At 35.6% G+C, this 14,035-nt stretch overlaps 1 protein-coding gene across 1 annotated transcript in view; it reads left to right on the top strand.

The window, feature by feature from the left end:
- LOC150108543 (KICSTOR complex protein SZT2-like) overlaps positions 1-14,035 on the top strand; it is a 1,022,772-nt gene that overhangs the window by 786,571 nt on the left and 222,166 nt on the right. The window contains exon 46 of the mRNA XM_090390485.1: positions 6,996-7,147. Coding sequence (XP_090246611.1) covers positions 6,996-7,147 — 152 coding nt within the window. The remainder of the gene's footprint in view (positions 1-6,995; positions 7,148-14,035) is intronic.

The following is a 14,035-nucleotide window of genomic DNA, read 5'->3' as shown; positions in this document are numbered from 1 at the left end:
ACAACAAAAAAAAGTCATGAGGAGTGAGAAAGAAATTTGTTTGTGAAATATAAATAATTGACCGATAATAAACAGCATCTATATACATTGGTAGCTTAACATATGACTATGGGATGGGACATATCCATCAAAATAATAATGTTAATCAGGTGATTCATCTAGGTGATATGAATTACCTGTATAAGCAAGTAAGTCATCCTGTGCAATTTGTTGCGTGCTAGTGATGTGTATTTATTTTGCTTTTATGTTTTCTAAGAAAAGTTTTCTTTCATTCAGTAATTATTGATATGATCAGCATACACCTTTTTTATATAGTAATAAATCTCAGATACATATTCTATTTTGTTGGAGATCACCAGTTGCAGTTCTTTTCTTGTAAAACATGGATTTTTTATAGAAATTTAGTGGATATTAAATTCAACATTATTTCAAAGCCAAATATATAGAAACTACAAGAGTTTCTTGCTGTGAATATAGAAACTATAAAAGTTTCAGTGGATCCAAGCATAAGCAACCTTTCAGGACAGGGGCAACTCGTGGTAAAGGTGGACTTAAGTTCTGATCACTTTCCTTAGTATTCTCCATAATGCAAAGCACATCTCCTTGCAGACATGTATAATGGTATGCATTATGGGAAGGGGTCACTACCCGGATCGGTTTCGACCTTTGTTGAGGTCTCGTCAGCAGGAGCCAATCGGATTTTTTATAGTTATACCCAGATGTAAAATAAAATACCCAGGTTGAAGTGATGCAGAACTCATACTTTCCCATACTAGTTGCCAAAAGGCATCACATCTTCAAAGGTACCAAGAATTACTGAAATAAAGAGCCAAAAGGCTTCACTTCGGCGATGCAAAATTATATTAATTTAGTGGATACAAGATTTTTTTCTTAGGAATAAAAGGATTTTTACTCACTATATCTGTTTTTTTGGAGATTGTATAGTGAAAAACATTCCCTTCCACATAGACACCATACTGCAGCAATGCAAGCAAAACAAAGTTTTTTTTTTATAACTAAATAACAGTCAATGGGCAATTACTCTGTATGTATTACATTCAGCGACAATTAGAGTAATTAGAAACCCTTGGAATGAAAATGACCCTGTACAGTGAATAACACCTCACCTCTCACATACATTATTACAAACATAAACATCATTAACATCTTTTTTACTTATTATCTTGTATGTATCCTGCTTGCTTACCATCATTTCCTCCTCTTCCCTTCTCTTTGCACTCAAGCTCCATATGGTGTCACATATACAGAGATGAAATACTTTGGATTGTTTGCTAAATATCTTAACTCTATCCTCCATAGTGGTGTTATCCATCTTCTTTTAATAACATTGATGTTATCCATCTTCTTTTAATCGTAATCACATCCATCATGTTCTTGGTTTTTCCCATCTTTTGCTGAAATTGTGTTACAGATCATCATCTTGCAGTCACCATGCTATGTGCTTCGCAACCATATGCCTGGGGAAGGATTGTCCTGGGTTCGATTCCCGTCGCCGACGTGAGGAGCTTAAGGATCTTCTTCAGCCATAGCCAAGATAGCCAGTCTTGGGCATGGACAGCAGGGTTTTTTCCACAAGTTTATCTGGGGTTTTTCATCCCACAAGCAGGCAAACTGGAATTGTGAACACATGGATCTACAGCCATAAAGACTTCACCCCCCATGAGGGGGGGGGGGGTGCTCAATTTGCCCCAATAGGGACGGGGGAGAAAAGGGAGGAAACTCCATATAAATAAATAAATCTCATAATCCACAGCAAACTCTAACATTTTTTCACCTTGTTCATTTCTTTCTCCGAAACCATATTTTCCCATGACTCTTTCCCAACCATCATTATCTATTCCGACTTCGGCATTCCAATCTCCTTCAATAATTGGTACATCTTGCTTTGGTATTGTTTCTATTGTCTCTGTCAGATCTTTGTAAAATAAATGAATATCCTTATCTGTGCTGTCAGATGTGGGTGCATATGTCTGGACTGTCATCATCATCATCAAATTCCTGCCATGTACCCTCAAGTGGGTGTACAGAATGATAGTACTACATGAAAAATTAACATCATTACTAACTTCCTATCTACAATTTTCCTCCAAATCAGTCTATTACTTGTCAAGATTCCAACATTATCAGATCTTATATTTCTATCGTCTAAGGCACTTTTTACTGTATTAATACACCTATATCTTGGTCTTCCTCTGGGTCATTTTCCTGCCAACCTGGCAGAGAACACTTGTTTTGCTAATCTTTCCTCCCATTTTGTTTAAGTGACCATACCACCTCAGATTAGCTCTGCTAATGCATTCCTGGATGCTGACAATGTCAAGTTCTTTCTTAATCTCCTCATTTTTAATATGATATTGCCATTGATGCCATCTGTTCATGCCTATAATCTTTCTCAGGACTCTCATATCTGCGGTCTCTAGTCTTTGGTCAGGTGTTTTACTTCTGACCCAGCTCTCAGATCCATAAATTAAAACTGGTTTGAACACTGTCTTGTATACAGCTAATTTAGTGTTCTGACTAATTTCTCTCTAATTCCATATGAATTTATTCAATTGACTTCCTACCATACCAGCTTTGTTGATTCTGTTGTCTATTTCCCTATTTAATTTACCATCTTCACTAAAACTCGTGCCTAAGTAGCTGAAATGTTTTACTTGTTCTATAGGTTCTCCATTGACAACACAGTTGACATTTTCATTGATTCTGCCGATTTTCATTGTCTTTGTCTTTTTATTGCTGACCTTCATACCATATCTATTACAACAGTTATTCAATTTAGTCAAGGAATCTTGCAGACTTGTAGCAGATTTATTTAGAAGTATAACATCATCTGCATAAAGCAAAGAGCAGACATTAAAATCTCCAATTTTGATATCAGGTTTAATACCACTATCCTTCATAATGTGATCCATATAGATAATGAATAACAGAGGGGATAATGTACATCCTTGTCTCACACCAGATTTAACATTTAATCATCTTTCTGTACTTCCTTCAATTCTAACTGCTGACTTACAACTCAAATAAAGACTAAGTATTGCTGGATATAATGCTCCATTGACACCATTTAACTGTAGCGTATTGAATAGCTTCTCCCTTGGCACCTTGTCATATGCCTTTTCTAGATCAACAAAACTTAAATACAAATCTTTGTTATATTCCCATGATTTTTCAGCTATTTGTCGTAAAGTGAGGATCTGATCCTGACAGCCTCTATTTGGCCTGAATCCAACTTGTTCTTCACCAAGCTTTTCTTCCACAATTCTTCTCAACCGTTTCTCAAGTATTCTTGCATAAATCTTATCAGGCACACTCAGTAGGGAAATACCTCTGTAATTCTCACATTCAGTTTTATTTCCCTTTTTATATATGGGTACTATGAGAGCTCTAATCAAATCTTCGGGAATTCGTCTCTCTGTCCAGGACTTCTGAACTATACAGTGCAGCCACTGTAAGACTTTTATACCTCCATTCATCAGCAATGCTGGTCGAATATCATCTACTCCAGCTGCCTTTCCACATTTCAATCCTTTGATGGCTTTTTCTACTTCAAGTATGGATATGTATTCCTGACTGTATGCCTGTTGAGTGTTTATTACCACTGTGCTATCACTGCTTGTTTCATTTATCAATTTTTTGAAGTAATTATTCCATACTTCAAGGATATCTTTTTGTCCCATTTTCATGTCACCTTTATCATCTCTAAGTCCTTTTACATCTTTCCTCCATTTCTAAGCTTCTTTAACAACCTCCAGAATATTTTGCCACCTTCTTGATATTTATTTTCTATGTTCTTGCCAAATTCCTCTCATGACTTTTGTTTAGCTAGTTTTACACAGTGTTTAGCTTTCTTACATTTGTTTCTGTATTCTCTAAGAGCACAAGCTGACTTATTTGCCAGGAACTTTTGATATGCTTTCTTCTTTTCCTTCACTGCCTCTTTGACTTCCTGTGTCCACCATGGAGTTCTGATTTTTCTATCCTTGCAGACAACCTCACCACACGCCTCTCTGGCTGAATCAATCAGGGTTTTCTTCAAGACTTGCCACTGAATCTCCAAGGTTTGATTCCTGTTCTCAAACTCTTTCATTTTTTCTTCAATTATCTTTGTGTATTTTAGTCTACAGTTCACATCTGAGAGCTGCTCAGATGGACTATCTGGACTATCGATATGTTAAATGGTTTTTCTTGAAATCTTGCTACTATGATTCATTCATTGACTGGTTTGTAGCCTAGCATTGCCTCTCTCTCTCTCTCTAGCTCTTTTGTTAAGAAGGAAGCCAACTCCTGTTGTAAGCTAAGTAATATGGTCAGGGCACCAAGCATGAAGTACCATGCCCTGACCATATTATTCTAACAGATAAGCTTAGGTGTTGATGGTTATTCATGACTTATTTTTCACGGTATTAACAACACCACAAACACTTTTATCAACAGAGATGTTTTATTAACGCTTATTTCGCTGATTTTCAACTCAGCATCATCAGAGCACAACACACTTGTAAACGCGACAGTGAGTGAGTGAAACAATATAATCGCAAAAGACAAAAGATCTAAAGTCCTATTTTTTGGTGCCCTCTAATTAGGGGAGAAAAAAAACAGCAGTTATCCAGGAGTTTTTCTTAGGATAACCGTCTCCCAAATTTTTGGCAAATTAATGCAACCATATTTGTTAAGGTTGGGAGAATTCTTCAAAGCCATTGCTGACTCAAAAAATAATCTTTCAGATCTATAACGACTCCTAAATAGCACATTTGTTTTCCTCCATCTAATCCTGTGTGAAGGAGTGTCCAAAGCGTGGTCTGCCAGTCCCAACTTGCCATAGTAATAGTAGCGAATGTATCTTTCATGTTCTTCCAGGTGGATGTTCACTGATCTTCCTGTTTGCCCATAATAGGCCAAGTCACAGTCACACGGAACTTCATACACTCCTGGGTGTGCTAAAGGGTGAAGTTTATCCTTAGGTGAGCGGATCAGAGTTGCCAGCTTGACATGAGGTTTGAAAGTGGTGTGAAGGCCATGTTTCAACAATACTCTGACCACTGAACTCCAATACCTGTGCCATACGTTCTTAGCCAACGGCTACAATCCCTACAAAATAGATAAAATAGTACATAGGCCCATTACTCTTCCCTCCCCTAATACACAAGAATACAACATGACCATTTCTATTCCCTATATCAGAGGTACATCGGAAAAGATAGCCAAAGTATTGTTGAAACATGGCCTTCGCACCACTTTCAAACCTCATGTCAAGCTGGCAACTCTGATCTGCTCGCCTAAGGATAAACTTCACCCTTTAGCACACCCAGGAGTGTATGAAGTTCCCTGTGACTTGGCCTATTATGGGCAAACAGGAAGATCAGTTAACATCCACTTGGAAGAACATGAAAAATACATTCACTATATGGCAAGTCAGGACTGGTAGACCACGCTTTGGACACTCCTTCACATGAGATAAGATGGAAGAAAACGAATGTGCTATTTAGGAGTCGTTATAGATCTGAAAGATTATTTTTTGACAGCAATAGCTTTGAAGAATTCTCCCAACCTTAACAAATATGGTTGCATTAATTTGCCAAAAATTTGGGAGACGGTTATCCTAAGAAAAACTCTTGGATAACTGCTGTTTTTTTTTTTTGTTTTTTTTTTCTCATTAGAGGGCACCAAAAATAGGAATTTAGATCTTTTGTCTTTTGCAATTATATTGTTTCACTCACTCACTGTCGCGTTTACAAGTGTGTTGTGCTCTGATGACGCTGAGTTGAAAATCAGCGAAATATAAGCGTTAACAAAACATCTTTGTTGATAAAAGTGTTTGTGGTGGTGTTAATACCGTGAAAGATAAGTCATGCCTGACGATATTACTTCATATCCATTTATCTCTCCTGATGATGTCCATCGCATCTCCAGATATATGTCAAATATTATCAACCTGCTATCTTTCCACATTGCATGTTTCTGATGTCATGGCTTTTCATATATAATCTATGAAATGTACTTGTGCTTGATATGTACTTTTTAGTCTTGAGCAGGATAAAATTGAATTACATATTGAAAATAAAAACATGTAAGAAAGCTTTAAAATGAATAAAAGTTGTGCAGCTCTCAGATGTGAACTGTAGACTAAAATACACAAACATTATTCAAGGAAAAATGAAAGAGTTTGAGAACAGGAACCAAACCTTGGTTCTATTATCAGCTATTTGCAGGTAATAGTTCTATAGAATTCAATGACTTTCATAATAATAATACACAGATGATTAATTCTGATAAATGGTAATGTAGATGGTCATCACAACTTCCAGGTATGTTTGCTTCTCTGGTAGTGGTACAGAAACCTTCTCTAGTAAATTCCTTAAAGAAGGATAATAAGATATCTCTTTGTAACACTACAATGATTTAATTATAAAATATCACAATGCTACCTTGAATTAGAATGTTAGATTTCTCTTGGAGGGGAACACCTCTGGAACACAGTCATTAGATGCTGCAAAAATTTTCTTCAGTTTTCCAGGAAGATCTAAATATCAAATTCTATCCAGAATGCAAGGAACTTTTATAAAGGCTTTTCATCTGGTTTCATATCCTTGGTTGCTTCGCTGCAGTTCCAGGAATACCAACCAACTCTTCTATTGGAGGTTAAAGGGAAGAGTTGCTTCTAGTAGAGTCACTCCTAGTGCAACATGTGGTGCTAGAAATTATAACCCTTCTAATATGAGCATTGAAAATATTTGATGTAATTCAGAAGTTATTTATCACTTCTTTTAGTGTCTCCATAAATTTTATTGTTCCAAAGTTTAAAGATAACATACATCATGAAATAAACAGTAGGTGTAATCCTTGGAAATGTTTAACTGGTTGAACTATAATCTAATGAAAAGATCAGAAAAAAATATTGCCTTTCATTTTTTTGAAGACTGTATATAACCTCCAAGGGGATAACCTGTTTATTTAAAAATATTATGTTTCAGTAGGCAGGATGAATAAGCATATGGGAGATTTACCAAAAGGCCCAAATCTAACGTCTGTTTTACCATATAAGACTAAGGAACTTTCTTCATCTGTTCCTGATGTGGCAGTGAAATCTCCAACTCTAGTACCTAAAGAAACATCAATTTTTAAGGTAAAAGAAGACTAATTAATAATAGTACAGAAAATGGTTAAAATAAGTTATAAATAATAAATAAAAATTATATATTAAATAAAATTATTATTATTATATCTGTTTTTCTTTGGATATTTATTATTTCTTTATTTTACTTACTCTTAACATTGCTAGACTAATAATATTTATTCAATAACTATCATCAAATTATCAGATAATTATATAACATAACCACATGCATATATAGCTATTGGCTTCATGATTTGATAATGTATTGACAATATTCATTAATTGTGAAAGTCACTTATAAAATAAATTTTGTTTATGTTAGAAACATCCTAGACTTTTTATGATCCCACAACAAAAGATCATCAATTTCCGATCAAGCACCTGTTTTGCCAACTTTTCCTCAAACATCCTATTTCAGTGTTTATACTGCTTTAGATTAGTTCTACTGATGCATTCTTGAATGCCAATAATGTCAAGTTCCTTTCTAATATCTTCATTTTTGATGTGATTCTGCCATTCATATCACCTGTTCACTACCCTAATTTTTCTCAGATCTCTAGTCTTTGATCATGTGCTTTATTTCTACCAAACTCTCAGATCCATAACTTAAAACTAGTTTTAACACTGTCTTCTGTTCCATTTTTGTTCCATTCTGCAGTCTATTCTTTCACACTTAAACTTTGAAATAAGTGGCAGAATATTGGAATAGTGAGAAAGGTGTGCCAAGTCAAAAATATCACGTTAAATCCCTGTTATATTACAATTGATTCTAATAACATATATTCAATAACTGCACACCAAGTATGGTAATGGCATGTTGGCAGTGTTTGCTTGAAAGTGTGCCACATCTGAGCTAGCAGTATTTCCAAAATGGTCCTGTTTTGTAGGTCCAGTTTTCCCAGCCCCTGTCCAGTCTGTAAGTTATATAAAATCCTATTCAAGGATGCTGAAGTTGATGTTTAAGGGATTTTTTTGGATCTTTAATGGTTTCAGTTTTTCAACTGTCTCATCCATAGTATATTACTAATATGGTGATATACATTGTTTTGTTACTTGTATGTGGAATCTGTCTTTGGCAACTAGGCAGTGTATTGAGGAAAGTCATTTTTAAGAGTGTTCTGAAAAGATAGTATTCATTTCGGATTTAGATATTTAGATAATCTCTAAAGTATTGTATATAGTATAATAGGGCACAATCAGCATTGTTCACAAGTCATGTTCATTTTTACTGTTCTTAAGATGTTTCTTATGATATTTAGCCTAGTATGAGTATTAATTTTGAGTTTGTTTCAATCAATTATGTGTATGTTTAATTTTTTATTATACAGTGATATGTATTGATAAAGTTGTTCATGAGGTATAAATGGAAATGGCTAGTTGTTCTTTGTTTCGGTTTGACTTTGAAATCAAAAAATGTAGAATGGAAATAGTTTATGTTTAAAAATATATATATATTATAGAATTTGCCAGAAATGTGAAATAATTAGGCAAATTGAAGATCATGAAATGTAAAATGCATGCATTTTTTTGTCAAGTACATTACCAAACAGAAAAACTTTCCACAACTTTCTCTAATTCTGAGTATTTAATAATAAGAGATGTGGATCCTCAGAAGAATTCTTAGAGTCCCATGGACTGCCAGAAAAACTAATTTAGAAATATTACAGATGATTGGAGAAGATAGGACTCTGTTGAAAACCATTAAGGAAAGGAAAACCTTGGTCACATACTAAGGCATGAATCCCTACAAAAACCACTTCTAGAAGGAATGATGCAAGGAAAAAGAAGAAGAGTAAGACAAAGAACAGATTGGATTGGAAATATTAAGGACTGGACCTTTTTGTCCTATGAAGAATGTAAAAGAGAAGCACAAAACCGTACATGGTGGAAGCTCATGGTAGTCAACCTCCTGGAAGGAGATGACATCTGACAAACAAATGATATGATATACCTTTTTTACTACCTGTATATGGAAAATATGACTTCTGCATAGATTTAATCTTTATTTATCTCTTGGGTCTGACTCGTACTGATGAGACCTCAAGAAAGATCAAAACCAGTTTAAGTAGTCGCATAATGTTTTTGCATTTTGGGATATTAAGGGAGTTGTTGTTGTGAAGTCAGATGCTCATGCTTGGATGTAGGATTAAAACAAAAATATGATATTTTAAAGATACTTATGACATAAAGATTGAATAACATAAGCACGTAAACACAAGAAAATTATTTAATTAGCCAAATGTTTCGGTCTGAAAATGCTTGATTGAAATAAAGATATTAATTAATAATATTAAATAACATGAAATTAATATCAATTAATGAGTTATCCTGTTTAGACTTTCCCAGATTTTTGATACAGATATACAGTCATTCCGATTCAGGTTAGGCCGAAGGAGTAATGCCTCTACGCTTTCTTTGAATAAACGTTCAAATTTATAGCAGGATCTATGTAAGAGGCGAGTTTTTGACCAAAGGATGTTGTGGTTAGTTTCAATCCCATGCTGAGCCAATCCAGATTTTTCTGGTTTGTTGTCATAAATGGAGGATTGATGCGTTTGGATTCTTTTTTCAAGAGAGCGTCTAGTTTGTCCAAAATAGGAGAGATCACAGTTGCAGGGAATTTGATGAACTCCAGGAAGAGACATAGTCAAAAAACAGGAATCATGAAATGTCTAATCAGAAGAGCCAAAACTAATTGTTCTACTTCTAATTTTCTGTAGAAAGAGCTTTCTACTATCCAACAACACATGAAACTCAATGGCTTTTCCGAAAAGAGTGCATAACATCTTCTTGATTCTTATAATCCACCACTAAACAACAGTGATTCAATACGTCGAGTTCCAATTCCATACATCTCCAGGATTTCAGAACCTATCTCAAGAATTCTGAAGAAATATGAGTTAACAGCTACGTATTCACCTATTAACAAATTATCTTCCCATTTCCCTTCTCCTAAAGACAAACGCTCAACTATGTCTCTCCCTGAAGTTTATCAAATTCCCTGCAACTGTGATCTCTCTCTCTCTCTCCTATTTTGGACAAACTGGATGCTCTCTTGAAAAAAGAATCCCAGAACATCAATCCTCCATTCATCACAACTAACCTGAAAAATCTGGATTGGCTCAGCTTGGGATTGAAACTAACCACAACATCCTTTGGTCAAAAACTCGCCTCTTACATAGATCCCGCTATAAATTTGAACGTGTATTCCTTTAGTATTAGTATACTTATACCTATATTGTTTTTAGGGTCATCTGTACTACCTTTTTTAAAGATAGGAATCACAGTTGCTTTTTTTCCATTCTATTGTGTGTGTGTGGGGGGGGGGGGGGGTAGGTTACCAGTTAAATAGATTTTATTTAAAAATACTAGGAGTTTTTCTTTGAACCTTGTTCCTGCATATTTATACAGTCCTGAACCTAGCTTATCTTCTCCAGGTGATTTTCCGTTTTTGTTCCTTTCAGATTGATTTCTAATTCTTCTTTAGTTATTTCCTTTTCATTTTCATTAAATGTTTGCCAGTTATCTTTTTTAAAATATTTATCTGTTCATAATTGAGTATAGAAATTCTTCTAATTTCAATTCGGTGTTTAATTTTATGTTTTCTTTAGTATCTGTATTTAAGTGTTTCAAAATCGTAAATACATTGGGTCTTATTTTATATAAATCATGTTCTAAATTAGAAACAATTTTTCGAATCCTTCCCATAATGCAAAGCATTATACACATCTGAAAGGGTGTGTGCTTTGCATTATGAGATACTAAGGCAATTGATGTGAAATCATTAGCCTCTAAAGTAGCCTAGTCATGAATATACTTCAAGCAGAAACATTGACTTTTATGGTTATCTCTGGTAAGCTGAAGTTGAGAGTAACAAGGAGCATGTTGTGATGATTTTGCTAAGCCATACACCTGAAAAGGATCTACCCTGCTCTCAAGAAATAATAGCTTCGATGTCCCGCCACACACACACATGGCTACACAAACTCCCTCGAGGCATGCCTAACAGAATACCAAAAAACAACAGCAACAACATTATTTGCTATCTATCCTTGGAATCTTCTTAAACAGATTCCCTTAGATTTATTCCAGTTATTTAGTAGTAGTCTATCTTCAGAATAACCTTTATAAAACTATACCCTCAAAAACAGAAGAAATTTTAGAATGTCCCTATTGTGTGATATAACACTGAAAACATTTTGCTAATGAAAAAATAAGAAAAAAGAAAATCAGAACTTGACCTGCTGTAATCTAATTTTCACTGCTACTCAGTCTAGTAAGCAAAGTATCAATGATGCTCTAGACAGTGAAATTCATGTACTTACCTAGATAAATGGATTTATCAATTTTCATCTAATGAAGTAGTGTTTGCTTGTAAAAACTCAGGCTTTGAATCTCTTGTCAGTAAGTTGATAAACTTTGTCTAACCTTTTCCAGCTGAGGATGTGGTAGCTAGTTTCATTCAGAGGTGGATACAGTGTATTCTTTTTTCTTCCCTTCAGAAGGCAAACCATCTAGTGAACACATTGTTTTATAAGACAAAATAACACATGAACATAAGGATAAAGTATTAAACTTTAATAACCAGATATTTCAACCTGAAAATTACAGGTCATTATCAATAACATAAGGCTAATGAAATACAAGGTAGAATGTGAGCAATGGATTATTTAAAATAGCAAGAGCCGTATGATGTTATAAATAGAACAACACAAGTGGTTAACAGAAGATTCATTATATTTAAAATATGTATTAATGATGTCTGATTAGAATGAGGCTTTCCCATATCTTTTGTAAGAAGGGAGCAGTAATCCTGGTTCAGACTCAGATAATGAAGCAAACCTTTGCTGCTCTCTTTAAACAAATGTTCGAACTTGTGGCAGCACTAATGAAGTAAGCATATTTCAGACCAGAGGATACTGTAGTCGGTATCAGTTCTTTGTTGTGCTAGGTCAGATTTCTCATTAACAGTGTAAGATTGTTGTAATATTTTCTCCATAGAATGTCCAGTTTACCTGCAGTAGGAAAGTCTACAGTCACCAGGAACTTGATAAATGCCAGGAAGAGAAAGAAGAAATAATTTATCTTAAGAAGACAGAAACCGATAGGATAGTTTATTGAAAGGAATAAATGCAGTCACTAAATTATTATTATTATTATTATTATTGTTCCGGGAAACTCCAAGGAGTCGACAGACTCATCGAGGGAGGCCCTAACATCATGTCAAGAACAACTATTCAACATTCACACAGTATCTATCATACCTTGCCTTGAACTCATTCACGGTCGTAGCACCCGCAACAGACTCTGGAAGCTTATTCCACTCATTTACCACTCTCCAAGTAAAGAACCTAGCTCTAACACCCTTGTCAACCACGCTCTTGCCCAGCTTCCATGCATGGCCCCTAGTCCTCCCACCACCAGTCATATTTTCAAAGATATCTTCTGGATCAATCTTATAAAAACCCTTCAGTTATTTGAATGTCTCAATCATATCACCCCTCCTTTGCCTATCGTCCAATTTCTGCAACCCACAAATCTTCAACCTATTCTCATAAGGTTCATTCCATAGACCTGCTATCATCTTGGTCACTCGTCTCTGGACCCTCTCCACTTCCTCCCCATTACGAAGAAACCCTGGTGCCCATAGCTGGGCACAAAAGTCCAGATGGGGTCTTATCAAGGCTCGATACAGAGGAACAACAACTTGTTCGTCTCTGCATGTTAAAGTATTTTTCAGAAGCCAAGTGATTTGGTGAGCTGTTTTAGTTACTTTTGCAATCTGCCCCCTAAACTTCAACTTCCTATCCACCAACACTCCCAAATCCCTGGCCTCATCAATCTCCTGTAGTATGGTTCCACCAATGCGATATACTGCTGCTATTCTTTTCACCCCAAAGTGCATAACTTACATTTTGGCACATTAAATTGACATCCATTTTTCCTAGCCCAGTCCTCCAAACTATCCAAATCATCCTGTAAAATTTTGACATCCTGTGCACTCACAATTGCTCTACCCAACTTTGCATCATCAGCAAACAAGTGAACACTTCCTCTCAGATCCTTTCCAATATCATTGATGAACAAATTGAAAAGCAGTGGTCCAAGAACAGAGCCCTGTGGCACTCCACTAGTCACAAGACGTCTTTTAGACTCCACTCCTGAATAAACCACTCTTTGATATCTCTCCTTCGACCACCCTCCTATCCATCTCACCAACCCTATATCTATACCCATCTGCTCCAGTTTACTGATTAGGGTTCCATGTGGTATCCTATCAAAGGCCTTGGCAAGGTCCAGTACTATCACTGTAAACCCATTACCCGTATCCAGTTCAGCCGTCACTGTGTTATAAAACGTGAGCAAGTTACTGAGGCATGATCTACCCTTCACAAAACCATGTTGTCCCCCATACAATATCCCATTTTCATCTATCCAATCCTGTATTCTTTTCTTGACTAATTTCTCTAAGACCTTGACAATGATTCCTGATATGCTAATCGGTCGGTAATTTACAACAGCAGTCTTGGAACCACCTTTATGCAGTGGAACTATTTTCCCCTCTTTCCACCCACTCGGGACTAACCCAGACCCGAGACTCAAATTAAACAAAATGGTCAAGGGTACTGACAATTCTTTAGCTGCTTCTCGTACAACACGAGCTGGTATACCATCCAATCCCACAGATGTATTGACATTGAGGTTATGCAATAGACTACTCACCTCCACTTCATTAACCACAATTCCCGTATAATCTACTGGTTTATTCGTTTCTGCAATGTCACCACCTGGATGATATACTTTTGCAAAGTGCTCACTCAGTAACTCAACTATCTCAACTGATTCAGTTACCTCCCTACCATCGGCATTCTTTAAAATCAATCTGCCATGTACATT

Source organism: Typopeltis vanoorti, chromosome 3, assembly GCF_054136105.1.
Source record: "Typopeltis vanoorti isolate ZY-2024b chromosome 3, IOZ_Tvanoo_1.0, whole genome shotgun sequence".
Classification (NCBI taxonomy): Eukaryota; Metazoa; Arthropoda; class Arachnida; order Uropygi; family Thelyphonidae; genus Typopeltis; species Typopeltis vanoorti.
The sequence above is the reverse complement of the archived record's forward strand: the minus strand, read 5'-3'. Positions and strand labels throughout refer to the sequence as shown.